This window comes from Diceros bicornis, chromosome 4 (genome assembly GCF_020826845.1).
Source record: "Diceros bicornis minor isolate mBicDic1 chromosome 4, mDicBic1.mat.cur, whole genome shotgun sequence".
NCBI lineage: Eukaryota > Metazoa > Chordata > Mammalia > Perissodactyla > Rhinocerotidae > Diceros > Diceros bicornis.
Window position 1 is genome coordinate 58,905,883 of NC_080743.1, and position 15,167 is coordinate 58,921,049.

Sequence of the window (15,167 nt, forward strand, 5' to 3'; positions counted from 1 at the left end):
AAAAGGTGGCATCTCCAGAGACGACAGGGACAAGGGGCCAGGTTGACCCAGGATAGACAGAAACAGCTGCTGGGGGGGAAGGGGAGAGTGGCAAATTGTGGGTTGGAAATAGCCCTCCTGCCACTCTCCGTGCCCTGCTCCAGTGCAGAGTGTTTAAGGATGCCACTGGTACTTTTTTTAAAAGGGAGGGAGGGGTCTGAAAAGCATTTCAAAATTTTCAAAAGCTAGACCAGGGGCAGCTCCTTCCCCCACCTTTGGAGCTACACTTGACCCCTAACACAAACAACCAGGGAGTAGGGGGTGGGCACGCGCTAAACTCAGAAGCACCAAGAGCACTCTTCTCCCTGAGGCCTTGGAGCGAAGCTCTGGCTTGGCTCCAGCCCTGGGCCAGGAATGTGCTCGGAAAGGAAACTCAGTTTCTCACAGCAGGGACACATGGGGAGGGGTGGGGCACACAGGCCTCTCTTGGCTCAGCTCAGAGGCCTGCATCTTGCTGCCATTCCCACTTCCAAGGTCCCTGGGGGGTATACATAGCCTCACCCGCAAGTATCCTTCCCAGAGGTGACAGTGGCTCATTCCAAACTTTGTGCACATAAACGGCAAGGAGTCCTTGTCTGGATTTCCAAGTCATTTTATTAATCCAACCATACAAAAGACCCCCACCACCACATCTCTGCCACTCCCACTTTCTTCCATAAAGTAGTGGAGTGACAGGTAGAGGGACTGAGCAGACACTCCCCCAGGAGCCGTTTTACAAAATGTGGAGATGGGGAGAGAAAGCACAAAAATAGCAACAGATAAAAGTAGGGCAAACCACCACAAACACAACCCAAAGTTGAGCAGTGGGGGGGTGCCGTCTCTGCTGTTTCAGTGTGGGGACACACTGGGCGAGGCCACTCCTTTCCTTCTCAGAGCCACAGAGGCTGCTGGTTCCCCACCGGGCAGGCAGGTGAGCTCTGCAGTATACCTGTGTCTTCTCCTCACATGCTAGGGTCCCAAGGCAAATGGGGGCAGGGGACTGCTGACTCTCTCAGGACCACACCCCGTGCCTGCCTTCCCCGCCCCACTGAGGAATGTGTGCATGAGCCGTAAGAAAGAGCAGCTGTGAGGGGCTCCTGATCAAGCCCCAGGCCCATCTCTGGCAGGCAGTGCTTAAACAATAAAATAAAGCCCAGTGCAGGACTCTGGCCAGGAGGAATGAGAACTGCTAGACCATCAGGCCCGAGAAGTTCTGAACAATAGCAGGGAAAGACAGAGCAAAACCATCCAGGCTCTGGACTGCATTTTAGTACCAAGGCAATGAGGGCCCTGCCGCCTCTTGACACCCACGGGCTATGATGGGGCTTCTTCTATCAGCAGAAGAAATGAGGTATAAGGGCTCTGTGCCTTTACGAGCTTTCCTGCCATCAAGCCACAGAGGCCGGGAAAGAGGGCGCCAATGGTTGAAGATCAGCGCTGAGGATAATGTGCAACAGAGGGGCAAGGTGGGCGGGGTGGTTTGACCACAGAATCCAGGCCTCCAGGACAGTCCAAACTTCAAATATTCCGGTCAGACCACATAGCCCAATTTTTGGCAAAAATATGGTCATTCGGAGAAAAGCACAAGAGGCTGAGAAAGGACGAGTGACTTTGGTATGAGGGAGATATGTCCTGACAGCATTTCTTACCTACTGTCTTGAAGCCCCAAATCACCAAGAAACTGCCACAGCTGAGAACTCTCCTTCTCTTCTTCTTCAAGCTATTTGGTTCTCTGAGGGGGAAGGAGCTGGGTAGGTCTTGGAGGAGGCAAGAGGCGGGTAGGAAAAGGGAAAAATCCTCATTTATTACCTAAAGCTGTCTCCCAGAGCCCATGAAAGGGCTATTGAAGGGATGGGACGAGATTCCAACTCCTCTGGCCAGAAACAAAGCTTTAACGCTCGACTCCAAAAACTAAAGCTGGAGCTGTGTAGGAGTGTTAGGCACAGGTGTTGGGGGTGTCCATCATCTGCAGAGGGGACACCCCTGCCCTCCAGATGGTCCTCCAGCCTCTTTTCTCTTGCAGCCATACCCCTAAGCCTCCAGAGACAGCCACAAAAAAAGGCTCTGCTTGGCAGGGCTTTGGTTTCCTGAATCTCTGTAGATCTCAACGCGGAAGTTTCCAGAAAGGAGAGCGATCCAGGCTCTTCTGCTTGCCCACTTCAGTTCCTTTTCTGCCCCCAGGAGCCACTGTGTTTCTGCCCCATGGGGGTGGGAAGCCAGTGGAAACAAGGACCAAGAGCCAGACATGGAAACAATCACCCTGAAAGAGCGAGGAGGGACGTATACACCTCCCTGGGCCCCCTCACCAGTGTCACCCATCGTTAGCCGCCACCAGCTGCCCCATGCCCTCGCGGATGTACACAGACTGGATCTCCTTGGTCTTGAGGCAGAGATCGCAGGCCCAGACGGCAGAGGCCTCTGTGGTCAGCAGCCCATAGGCACTCTCAGTCATGCCTGTGCATTCGCGGTGGAACCACTTCTGGCAGGAGGCCTCACACAAAATGGCATCCTGGTCGTCATTCACCTCACTCCGACAGGCACCACATGGGTACACCAGGCCTGACGGAGGCTGGGGCCCTGAACCCCCACCTGCCTTGCCAGGAGGTGCCAGGCTGTTGGCATCTGGAGTGCCCCCACCCCGCCCACTGCTGTTTGGGGGGAAACTGGGCTGATTCCCATTAACAGCAGCAGCTGGGGAACCTGAGTGGGGCTCCTGGGGAAAAGCAGTGGGTGCAGGCGGATTCAAGGGCTTCCCCCCATCCTCACCACCGGGGCCAGGAAAGCCAGGGTCCGGACCAGGGAAAGGACTTGTGTTGGCGGGCAGGCTGGGGAGCCCCTGACCAGGTCTCTGGAGAGGAGAAGGGCCAAAAGGTGCCCCTGGCTGGGCAAAGCGTTGGGGGAGAGAAGGGGGGCCCAGCTCCCCTCTGGGAGGTTGTCCCATAGTCGGTGAGATCATGGGGCCAAATCCCCCCACCGGGCCTGGCATCATCTGCCCACCAGGAGGGCTAAAGTTTTGACCCAGAGGCTGGCTGAAGGGTTGGCTGGGAAAGCTCATGTTGCCTGGGGGTGGGTAGCCAGGGCCCTGGGGGGGCATGTTGAAAGCAGGGCCCATAGGGTTGGAAGCGAAAGGGGGAGGCTGTCGACGAAGAGGCTGGGGGCCCCCTCCACCCCCAGTGCCATAGCCTGGGGGTACCTGGCCTGCCATGCCCCCCTGTACACGGAAGCCTCCAAAGGGGACAGGACTGCCAAGGAACGGAGGGGCTGCGGCCCCCACCTTAGGGGCTCCGAAGTCATCCTCAAAAGGGTTGGATGCAACCAGGTGATCCACCATGGGAGTCGGGGGTGGTGCAAACTCCGTGAGATGTGAGTATGCAGGGCCCTGGTGGGGGACAGATGAGGAAAAGACAGTCATGGAGGGAGAGCCAGAGTTAACCAGGAGAGCACTAGAAACACAATATACATTTTGGAGGCTGGTACTGGCCAGCTCAGATCTAAAATCAAGATGGAGCTTAGAATGCAACAGAGAAGCAGAGGGTAGAAAGCAGAACCAGCACAGTGCTGTAACTGTGTTTTTTTTCCCCCAAAGCCCCAGTAGATAGTTGTATGTCGTAGTTGCACATCCCTCTAGTTGCTGTATGTGGGACGCGGCCTCAGCATGGCCGGAGAAGCAGTGCGTTGGTGCCCGCCCAGGATCTGAACCCCGGCCGCCAGTAGCGGAGCACGCACACTTAACCGCTAAGCCACGGGGCTGGCCCGTGTAACTGTGTTTTGAAAACAGGCAGAACTACACTGAAATCCCTGCTCTGACGCTGAATAACCTCAAGACCCTGGAGCAGGTATTTAACTTCTCTAAACCTCAGATTCCTCATCTGTAAAATAGGGACAATGCCTATCTCCCAAAACTGCTAAAGCCTTTAGCACAATCCCTGGCACTTAGAAGGCTCAGTAAGTGATGGGTGTTATCATCCTGAGGGAACCAGGACAGGAAAAATGGGAGAGAGGAAGATTCTAATCCTGACTGGTAAGATCTTTGGTCAGATCATCTCATTTTCCACCCCCACAAAGGTGTTATGAAGTTGAGGGAAAGGACCAGAAACAGAGCAAGAGGGACAGCATTCTCTTCTCCTGCACCTGATGCAAGATACAAAGGGATACTGAAGCAGCAGAGTGGAGAACCCATGGAGGAATTATCCCCACCAACCACCACTCACCTGAGTATTTGACTTCCTTCGCTTCTTCTCTGGGCTCTTCATTTGCAGACCTGGAAGAGCAGCAAAAGGCAGACACAAGTTTCCCTGAGGGTTCCCTGACTTCCTTTCTCCCAGCCTTGCTCTGAGGAACTCTTCTAACTTCAATAGACACTCACTTATTTACTTAACAAACACTAACAAAGGTGTTAACAGGAAAATAAATTGTATGACCACACTCAGCGGCCTCTTCCTTTAAATGAGAGACATCCCATCTCTTGACACCCTCAGACTTCTAAGTGACTTGTGAATTCCACGTGCCTCCAAAACCTAGGGTCCTCAATCTGTGACCCAACCTGTGAAGCCTCCAACCCCTGGAGGGCTTCACCCACCCATCCTTTGCACTGGAGCCTCCCTTCAGGCCCCTCAGCCTAAGGACCACCACTTCCCCCACCCGCCCACCCTCCCTCCGAGGTGCCCAAGTCCACGGCCTCTCCAGCCTCCAGCCATCTCAGCCCTCTCACCGGCCTTGCCCTGCTTCCTCCCGGTGCTGGGCGGCGCAGGGGGCGGTGCGGGGCCGCCACCTCCCTCCAGCTTGTCCGGTGGGGGCGGCGCCGAGGCGGCCATGGAGTGGGGGACCGGGGTCAGCGGCGGCAGGGAAAGGACGCGCCGTCGGATTGCACCATCGCCGGGAAGGGGAGTCAGGGGCAGCGCAGCCACCGCGCTGCAGCCACCCCGCGGCGCGGCGAGGGGGAGACGCCGAGCCCAAGCGCCAACTGCGCGCTCGCCCCAGTCTCGCCGCCTGCCCGCGGCCGCAGCCACAGGAACCGGAACTCGGCTCGGCCGCCACCACTGAGCGCGGCGCGGAGGGGGAGCGAGGACGGGGCAAGTCTCCCCCCAAAAGCGACGTGAGGGGTAGTCGGACCGCAGCCGAGCCCCGTGGGAAGGGCCGCTTCGCGCGGGGGCAGTGGCGCGCGCCACTCAACTAGGGGCGGCGGCCGGCCGCGCCTGTGCCGGACCGTACCATCGAGGGCGGAGGCCGCCGCGGAGCTGCGCGGGCCGAGGCGCGCGCCCGGGAGGTCCAGGCCGCCGGGGGTCCGGCGTCGGGCCCCGCCTGGCCCTGGTCCCCTCCTGAGACACGAGCATCCTCCCTGGCCGGCCGTGCTGCGCCGCGCCCACTGCCGCGCCTTCCCGGCGGCCCTCCTCCACGGTGTCGTGGGCGGTGGAGCCCGGCCCCAGCCAGGCCAGGTGGGTCGGGCCGCTCCGCGCTCCCAGGCGGCCGCGGCCACCGCCACCCGTCTCCCGTCTCCCCAGCCGCCGCGGGGACCCGACAGCGAACAATAGACAGCGACAGGAACTAAGAGGCCGAGGTAGAAGAAATATGGACTTTAATTAAGATTCTTTCCCTTTGGTATAAGTGAGACCCGTGAAAACATCCAAACAAAAAAGAGGAGGCGAGGATTAAGACAGTCAACTCTCCCTTCTCCACAAGGCCTAGAGACAGAGCAGGCCGGCTCCTCTGTCGCTGTGGCCACCCAGGCCTCGTGCAGAGCCCGGCCTGTAGAAGGTACTCGATAACCGCAGGTTTTCAGTTTCCCCCTGGTGAAACTGTTAACATTCAGCCAAATTTCTGCCTCCCAGCCTCGCGATGAGAGGCCCAAGTTTTTCTAGTCCTAGCTCACGATCGACCTCTCTCCCCCTCGGGTCTCTCTTGTAGAAAAGATAATGCTGCCGGTCCAAACTGCCTCACAGGCTAGCGTGAGGAAAATTCCATAGTTGTAAAAGGGCTTTGAAAAGTCAAAGACGTGATGTATAAATGTAATAGATTATTATCATTTTGTGCTCAAGAATAAGCCATGGAAAACAAATTAGGAAAGGAAATCTACAGCCCTAAAATATATGCATATATATTTTATATAAAATAAGAAATAAATGCAGTTCCAAATCTACAGATGGTATTTGGAGATTGTCTACTGCTTTAGAGTCTCAATGCCCCTTTTCCCGCCGCCACACAATCCACCTGAGAGAGTTAACCGTTCAGGAGGCCCAAATTCAGTCATCCCCCGACCCCCACCCCCACCCTAGCAGGGGGAAGCAGAGCCAGGGCCACAGGAGGCAGGGCTACGCTTTGGCTGTAGAGTATAACATGCATGCAACACGGAGGGGTGGGGCTTACAAAATGTACATACAGACCCCTGGGGTGAGGGGCTCTGGCCAGGAGGCACTGAGCAAGGGAGGGGTCCATCTCCCCCCTGGCCAGGAGGGGGCTCTGAGGCAATCTCTAAGGGTTGCATATCCCCAGGGAGAGGGGACGGCTGCCACTCCTGCCTCTGTTCTCCCAGCCTAAATGGAGGGGGTGCTGAGCAAGGAGAGGACAGGGTCCCAGAGGCCAAGAAGGTGTCAGCACCCGTCCTTGACCTCAGGGACCCGAAAACTCTTTGCATAAAATATCTTCAGACCTAGGAGATGGTCAAAGGCACAAAGTTTAAACACTGGGAGGCCGGGTTGTTGAGAGGGGTCTGGGGTACCCTGAGCCAGGGGTAGAGCAAAAGTGTGATTCGTTTCCCCTTCCCTGGAAGGGTGATTACTCCATTGGGCCTATAACCACAGGACATTTTCCATACAAGGAGGCACAATACCCAGGCCCCAAGCACCCACCTTCATGGAGAAGGGGGTAACAGGTTGGCACAGGAAAGGCCCAGGGAAAGGGGCCACTCTGTACATTAATACTTTGGTGAGGTTGGGGAAGAAGCAGGATTCTACCCCAGGCTCCTGACTCAAACCCTCTCACTCAGCTGGATGCTGACCCTCATGTCCACCCTACCCCCAGCTCCTATACAAGGCCAAGCCCACAGAACACTCCCAAGTGAGGTCCTGAGAGTCAGGGAATAGGGTGAAAAGGGTGGAAGGGTGTCTTCTGGGAGAGAGCGCTGGGGAGGATCACAGTTTCCGCTCCACAGGTTGCTGTAGACACAGTTCGCTGCCCGCAGAGATGATGGGCAAGTGATTGTCCATGTGGTAGCTGATGAGGTGACTGACACTCTCAAAGCGGTGATCCTTTGTCCGAACCTGGGAAGTGGGGAGAGGGTCAGTTCAAGTGAAGGGTCAAATAAGACCTCAGCCCCCAAGGCTGAGAAAGCTGGAATATTCAAGAGGGTTGAGGAAGGAGAATAAGATGGCAGGGGTGAGAGGGCTGTCAGTCCTGATCATTGAGACTTCTCTAGAAAGAAAAGCTAGAGATAACCATGGGAATGGGCAGGTCAGTGAACTGGGAAAAGGCAGAGGGGACATCAGCCCAGACATCGTGAAGCTGAGGGATATCTACTCCTCCCTTGAGCTGGAAGACGGTGGCATGTCTCAGAGGAGGACACAGAGTACAGAAGATCTGTGGAAAGGAGGCTGAGATTGCTATAGAAAAGAGACCAAAGTTATGAGGGGCAGTGGGGCAGTACAAATAGAGGAGTCAGGACACTGGTCAGAGCCCTGAGTCTGAAGGAGCTAGGGAGGCCCCTGGCACCCTGCAAGAGGAGACTTGGGGTGTCTAGCCTCTAACCATGTGACATTGAGCATCACAACCTCCCCAGGATGGTTTCCTCATTTGTCAAATGAGGGGTTCAGGTAAGATGAGCACCTTCTGGCTCAGATGGGCATACGGTTTGAGGATTTGAGGACTGGCCAGGACAGAAAGGAACACAGCTCAGGCTCAGGGATGAGATGGGAAGGAACTCTAAGCCCCTGGAGGGGGGATGCCAGGCAGCTTGAGAGCAGGGGAGGTCCATATAGAGGTGCCCAGCAGGAAGGTCTAGGAAGCAATGAGGGAAGGAACAGGGCTGCAGGGGAGGGTACTGCACCTTCCTTTCTGCCACCCCACCCACACCCCTGCCACTCACCACACCCTCGGGGTCCACCAGTAGCAGGTGCTTGGGCTGCCCACTCTGCAAGCCAGTGAGCACATACTGGCCAGGTGTGGTCGTGCTTTCCCGCACCAGGAAGTCTCCATTGAGCTGCAGCAGTGCCTCAGCCTCCCGCCGGCTCAGCTTCCCATGGAACCAGGGCTCCCCTCGGAGCTGCTCGGCCATGGCCACTGACTGGGCAGGTGGAGGCACCCGAAGGGCATCTTCAAAGGGCTCTGGGGGTGCAGAGAGAGGGCTAGGAGAGGCAGCTGGCACAACACGTGCCCAGATCCAGACCTTCAGGGAGGGGAGGCCAAGAAGGAAAGAGCAGACAGGCAGGAGAAGAAGAGGAACCAAGTGGGAAGACGGAGATGCAGAAAGGAGAGAGGAGCACTCACTCATGTCGAAGAGGTCTCGGGGCGCGCTGCCATTGATGGCAGGATTGGGGGGCCCAGCCCCGCCCCCTGCTTGCCGGGCCTTGTCGAGGTTCTGGACGTTGACATAGGAGGGATCATCAAAGAGCTCTCTGCCTGCTGGGGAAAGGGAGGCTTTACAGTGACCTCCAGCCCTGCCTCCTACACCCCTGGCTCTGCCCCTCTCAGCTCCCTTCATACCTGGGCAGGATGGTGGAGGTGGCATCTGTTTGCGGACTTCTTGGTCTCCTCCAACAGGCTGGCCCACAGGCTGCAAGGACAAAAATAAGGTAAGACCAGAGGCCCTAACCCACCACTCCCATCCCGGTCCCAGCCCACCTCCATTCAAGCAACTTACCAGCGTAGCTCCCAGGTGGCTGGGGGCCTGGGCACTGGGCGGAGTGGGTCGAGCAGCCCCCGAGGGGGCTCCTTCCCGAAGCCTCATGTCCACCACCCCCCCAAGAGGGGGTTCCTTCCCGGGGAAGTCATTATAGTACTGATGGTCTGGTGGCTCTTCCTCCTCCTCATCCCAAGCTGAGCCATCAAAGCCAGCCATCCTGAGAGGGACAGGAGGGAGTGGGGAGTGTGGGTGGGAGGACAGGGGGAGGGGAACGCAACAGTGGTCACGTATTGGGCATCTCCTCTGGGGTAGGCCTGAGGCCGGGTGTTCTATATACATAATCATTTCATCCTCTTGGCAACCCTACAAGGTAGGTATTATTTCCTTCCCCAATTTTATAGATGAGGAAAACGAGGATCAGAGATGAAAGGATTTGCCCAAGGTCACAACTAAAAGATGGGGGAGCTGAGATGTAAATTCAGATTTGACTTTACAGTTCATACCCTTGATCACTATGCCATCTCCCACGAGGGAGGGGAAGGACTAAGTAGCAGGGAGTGGGGTGTTCCAGAATACTTTAATCTCCCCTAAATACTCAATACCTACTGGCCTGAGGTGGGAAAGGTAGGAATCTCAGGAAAGAGACATCCTCCCTCATCCAAATTCTTGATGGCTTCTAGGGGTAGGAAAACGAAGAACTAAGGATGGAGAAATGGGCAAGAAAGAGAGACAAGCTAGAAACGAGGCAGCTGGGACTAGAAAGGTCCATCCAGCCAGCGAAGAGTTGCAGCGTGGAGGTCCTGGACTACAGTCCTGGAGTACAGCCCCACCACAGGCACACAAGAGGAAGAGCTGGCCCTGCAGCAGGCAGGGGCTCGAAAGACTCTCCTGACGGCCACAGGAAACTGAAGAATAGCAGGAAGTGGGAAGTAGGGGCACACAGGTTACTTCCTTCCCTGCACCTCTCTGAGCTCAAGTGTGGGAAGAGCAGACCCACTTTCCTAGTTCCGGTCTGGGGCCCAAGAGCTGCCCCACATCCTCCTCACCCACTCACCTGTCATGGGGGGTGACCAGCTTGGGCGGGTTCCTGAGGTATTGTTTGAAGCGCAACTCGAAGGCCTGGCCAATGGTGCTGATGACGTCCTGAGCAAGCCCTTCGGGACACTCCAGGATGTGGCAGGCTGAGGGCACAGTAGAGGCCGTCAGTGAGCTCTGAGGTGGGGTTGCTGGGAGGAGGCGTGGACATGAGCCCTCGTCCTCCTTGGCAGGAGCCCCTGCTTAGCTCCCGGGGTCCTGCTTACCTGCCTCATGGACAGCCAGACCCACCCAGTGCTCCCCACCACGCCTCACCTCTCTGATTGACCGGGTCTTTGGCAACATAGGCAACATACTCGGCTGTGTCCTGGGGTGGACAGAATCAGAAGACGACAGTTAGTTAAATCTTACAGCCCCATCTCACTCCTGACCCCTAAAACCGAGGCCTTTTCAGATATCACCCCAATCCTAGCATGCCCACTTCTCTAGCCAGTGTCTTCCCGATGCCTGGCCCTTTATTTTCCCACCACCTCTGCTCTGTTCCCCAACTCACCGGGTCCCCGCCGGACGCAAACGAGATAGATTGCATGTGGTGGTTGGCAATGATCTGAGGGTTAGGGCAGGGGGTACAAAAGGAAAGGAATGACACGTGTCAGGCAGCCTCAGGGACCATCTGGGTGCCCCCCATCCCTGGCCCAGAGCCCTGGAGGCACAATCTCATTCTTTTGGCTTCTTACCCCATGTCCTCCTAATTTCCTTCTTCCCTACTGTCCTGCTGCACCCAAGCCCTCTCTCCCCATTTCTTGTCCTCATAGCCAGGTCCCTGCTTAGCCCTCCCATCAGTATTTCTGGTCCCCCTGCCCAACCCCACCAACCTGTTTGCAGTCTGCGGCCATGAGGTTGAGGCTGCTGGTGGAGACGGTGAGAGTGATTGGCATTCCAGCAAATTTCAGGTTACTCCTCCCCAGGATGGAGCTGAGCGGGCGGCTACAGGGCTAGGGAAGGGCCCAAGGGTCTTAGAAGCTGGGGGTTCCCAACACCAAGAGACCACCACAATCCTGCCCCCCACCTGCTTTCCCCTGCTCCTCCACATCTCCCAGCAGCACCGCTAGCCCATCGACCCCAGGTACCTTTCTCCTCCTTGTGGCCCCCTTAGCACCCGGCACAGCCTCACACACCAGACTGATGGCCTCCCTGGGGAAAGAGGGGTACTCAGACCCAGGCTTGCCTCCACTTGGCTGGGGCTGCCCCAGGGCTGGGGGAGGGGAAGACCAGGCCAGACTCCCAGGGCACTCCAGGCTCTCTGTCGTGGTGGATTGAATTAAGGGCCTTTAATATTTGATGACACTGAGAGGCCGCTTCCTGGCTGATTGGGTTAGGGCCTCAATGGGTATGGCCCCACCCCTTTCCAGCTACCAAATGTCCCATTCCCTTCCCAAAGGCAGCAGCAACCTTCCATCTACCCCCATTTTCTACTCAAGCTCCAGCTGCCAGCTGCCTCTGCCACCTCCCCCACAGCTCCCCAGGCTGGATAAGTAAGGAGGATCCAGGCCAGAGTTGCCTCTTTTCATTCAGACTTAGACTTACTCCCCTAACTTTCTCTCACTCCCCTTTACCACCCTAAGATAAGCCATCACTAGCACCACCACCAAGTGACCCACTTCCCACCTCCCCGCACTAATCCCAGGACTTCCATAATCCGCCCCCCCCCGCCCCCCACTAACCTGGTGACCTGAGTCCGGGTGTTGAAGTCTAGGGCACGCATTGACTGCAGGACCTCCACACAGCCCATGTACTGAGGGGACGGATGGGAGGATAACAAGTCAGCCGCCTCCCCCCAACCCCTTCAAAGGGCCCTAGGACTTTCCCCTACGTTGTCCCTAAGGGAAGTAAAGATGAAGTTCTGCCCACTGCCCGTGGCTACATCCCACAACATGCAAGACAACAGGGAATGAGGGGAAAAGGAAAGGGCAGGCTAGGAGGACCTCATGCATCTGGGAAGAGAATTTGGAGGGGAGTGACAGGCATTAGGTGGGATGGAGTGACATCTCCAGAAAGGGGGAGGAGACTGGAGGGGACAATCAAGAGTCACTCATTCCAACACTTACTAAGGCCTTCAATGTGCTGGGCATTGTGCTAAGCATGGCAGGGCGGGGGTGGGAGAGTCACAAGAAGGAAGGGGGCCCAGGCAGAGCTGGAAAGGAAGGGACTACAGAATTGGAGGAGGGGCAAGAAAGGTTTAACAAACAGGACACTGAAACCAAGGGAGTTGTTGGGGGAGAGCAGGAAAAAAAGACTCCAGCTTTGCTGAAGTGAGCAGAGGAACTGCAGGGGTCTGGGAGGGAGTAGGAGGGAAGATGTTCACTCACCCGAACCAAGTAGGAAACCCCCGGTCCCATGACTTTGTCGTTGGGATGCAGCCAGCCCCGCGTGGGCTTATTGACAAAGCTCCCGTGGCGGGTCCACTCCTCGCCCCCCAGCTGGCCCCCTTCCACCCGAGTCCTGCGCCCGCCGCCTCCACTCAGCTTGTTCATGTCCTGGAGGAGGGGCAGGGGGCCTGAGTCCGGCATGGCTGCCCCTAAGATCCCCTCCCCATCCTCGGCTGCCCTTCCTGGCTCCCCCTTGGGCCCCGGGCGCCCCCCAGCCGGATTGGCCAGCTTCAAGTTGCTCATCCGGGGGAAGAAGGAGCACAGGGTAGTGGGACTATCGTCTCCAGGCAGAGGTGGCAGGATGGGCCCCAGGGATGAGGCTGATGGGGAAGGCAGCTCCTCCGGTGGGGTGGACCCTGAAGCCCCCTCCTCCAGCGATGACAGAGACTCATTCCGAAGTGGGTTGTACTTGGGCTTGGGGGGCAGGAGATCCATGGCTGGAGTGAGAGGGAGGCTGCTGCCCAGCCCGGCCCCCCTGCCAGTCAGGGCAAGGGGGCCAGGCAGGGGGCATCCCCAGGCCTTTAGCCTGATCGGACCTCTATGGCCCAGAGATCTCAGGGGTCCTGGGAAGGGAGAGGGACGAGTGGCTCTGGCTCCCCCGCTCAGACCCAGACAGTTTCAGGCCCCATCTATGCCCAGCGTGGAGCCTCTTCTCTGGCTGAGAGGAGAGAGACCAGGCTGGACCTAGAGCTGCCTGGCTCCTCCCCAGGGGCGGGGAGCTAAGGGGAGAGACCAATCCCGAGGACAGTGCTGACTCACAGGCTCCGAGGGGCTGAGCCCCCACCAGTGCCCCAACCTAGAACCCTTGCAGGGGTAGAACTCTCCATGCCCCCCTGCCCCATACAAACAATTAGTAATCTGGGGAGGAGTAAAGTGGGAGTGGGTGTGGGAGGGAAGGACGGAGGAGTGAAAGGAAAGGAGGGAGATAAGAGGAGGTCTAGATCAATCCAAACCGGACATGGGCAGGCCAAAGGGAGCAGGAAGCTGAGGGAGGGTAGAGGGGAATGAGGGAGGAAACAGAGACAGCTGGGGGTGGAAAAGGGAGGGGATCCCTGAGCTCAGCATTTCCCTTCCTATCCTGGTTGAACACTCAAATTCCCCCATCCTCCAGCCCAGGCCACCCCCCACCACTACCACACAGTGGGGTGGTGGCCCCAGGGAGCCTGGGCCATTAGCATCCTCTGTTACAACAGCTGTGGACTGGAGCTAAAGAAACGGGAAAGGAAGGAAGTGGTCCCAGCGGATGCAGAGGGGCCAAGAGGAAGGGCAAAGCTGGTGAAGTAAGGAAAATAACATCCAACCTGGGCGGTGCATCAGGGAGCCACCAGGCAGGAGCTGGAGCAGAGGACAGGCTGAGGGAGCCTTGTTCTCTATGCATGGCACCTACCATGCCAAGGAGCAGCGGCCCACGGCCAAGCACTCTTCTGTCCCTCCTTTCCACAAGCCTCATTAGCAAAGCAAGCTGTCAAGGGTAGAAGGGAGGTGGGGGGGTGGGCAGGGCACTGACACTAAGCTCAGCTCCCTGGACTTGCCAGGTATGCTCACACTCCTCCTGTAGTGTGACTGGGGAGGGTGCAGGTGTCCACCATAGAGCACAGTGCCCCTCACATCAGGGGCAGGATCTGGCCAGAGGAGGTGGGAAAGTGAAACAGTTCTCCAAGAGAAGTGGGTGCTACAGGCCATGAAGGGATAGAGGGGACAGAAGACAAATCTATGCTAAGTACGGGAGAAAAGGGTGACAGGAGAAGATGGGCTGATGCTGGACACAGGGAACAGTCCCAAACTCATTCCTTCCACCCACACTTCCTGCCACAGCTCTGCTTCAAGGGGCCATGGAGGAAGTTGGAAAGTAACCAAAAAATAAATAGTAAAAAATACATTTACCTCCCAGGCTCACCTCGGAATTACTCTACTCTTAGATTTACTTCAGAAGATAAAAATTCACAAATAATCATAAGATTATAGTGATTGCCACTACTAGCACTTAAAACGTGTTAGACACTGTGCTAAACTCTTTCAGCTCCCCTTGGTCCTCATCCAAGGAGAGTTTTGTCACTCCATCTACCACTCCTGAGAAGGAATTCTATCACTGCTTTTCCTAAGGCCTCTGCGCTCAGGGACAGAGAGAATGAAGAAAGGATTCTGCCATAGGCTCACACCCTCAACTCACACACACCAGGATGTCCTCATCTTTAGAGATTGGCGTTCTGTGGGAGCCTGCAGGATCTAGAGGCAGGGAATGGCCAACAGGTGTGGGTATTTGGAAGAAAAGAAAGAGGAAGTAGGGCTCCTAACATTTGCATAGGAAAAAAGGAGATTGCCTACTGGGAGTCCCAGTGATTGGGTGAGGGGCAGAAGCTGCGTGTGGCTTCTCAGCCCAGCAGGGAGGAGGAGGCAAGAGCAGTGGGAAGTAGCAGGAAATGGCGAAAGCCTCAGGAATGTTTCCAGAAGGGAAGGCTGGGTAAGCGGGACCAGGAGGAATGCCCAGACAATAACTCTGGTTAGGAGAAGGGGAAGAGCCAGAGAAGTGGTGGGGGCTGAGGAGTCCCTTAAAAGAATCAAACAGCAAAAAAGGACACTGTCCCCTACACCCACTCCAAGCTACCGTTTTCTGGTGGTAGAAAACTTTCGCTCCCGTCACACACCAGCAAATCCATGGCCCCACCCAGCTCCCGAGGTACAGGTATGAGACACAGCTGTTTCTGGGGTGGAGTCAGTCCTGGGAAGGGAAACTCAGAGTGGGGCTGGGAATCTATGAGCAAGTCTCTCTCCCACTCTCTTGCCAAACCCCAAGTCCAGCCCCCTTCAAGTAGGTCCAGCCTTGGAAGGGGGTAAGGGAGAGGAAAACGGCT

At 56.8% G+C, this 15,167-nt stretch overlaps 2 protein-coding genes across 3 annotated transcripts; both read right to left on the reverse strand.

Moving 5' to 3' along the window:
• Positions 1–393: 393 nt before the first annotated feature.
• On the reverse strand, positions 394–5,233 carry PYGO2 (pygopus family PHD finger 2). The gene is made up of 3 exons (XM_058539312.1): positions 4,730–5,233; positions 4,230–4,279; positions 394–3,397 (listed from the first exon to the last, which is right to left on the reverse strand). The coding sequence occupies exons 1-3, from the start codon at positions 4,830–4,832 to the stop codon at positions 2,330–2,332; spliced, it is 1,221 nt and encodes a 406-aa protein (XP_058395295.1). The 5' UTR covers positions 4,833–5,233; the 3' UTR covers positions 394–2,329.
• A 343-nt stretch (positions 5,234–5,576) lies between these two features.
• On the reverse strand, positions 5,577–14,184 carry SHC1 (SHC adaptor protein 1). Of its 2 annotated transcripts, none has more exons than XM_058539316.1 (12): positions 12,256–14,184; positions 11,611–11,681; positions 11,017–11,080; positions 10,762–10,881; positions 10,440–10,493; positions 10,202–10,253; positions 9,906–10,032; positions 8,870–9,068; positions 8,713–8,782; positions 8,497–8,628; positions 8,096–8,334; positions 5,577–7,274 (listed from the first exon to the last, which is right to left on the reverse strand). In XM_058539316.1, the coding sequence occupies exons 1-12, from the start codon at positions 12,748–12,750 to the stop codon at positions 7,146–7,148; spliced, it is 1,752 nt and encodes a 583-aa protein (XP_058395299.1). In that variant the 5' UTR covers positions 12,751–14,184; the 3' UTR covers positions 5,577–7,145. The 2 variants fall into 2 exon arrangements, with proteins under 2 accessions (XP_058395299.1, XP_058395298.1); XM_058539315.1 differs by having other exon boundaries at positions 8,497–8,631; positions 12,256–14,183.
• Positions 14,185–15,167: the final 983 nt, after the last annotated feature.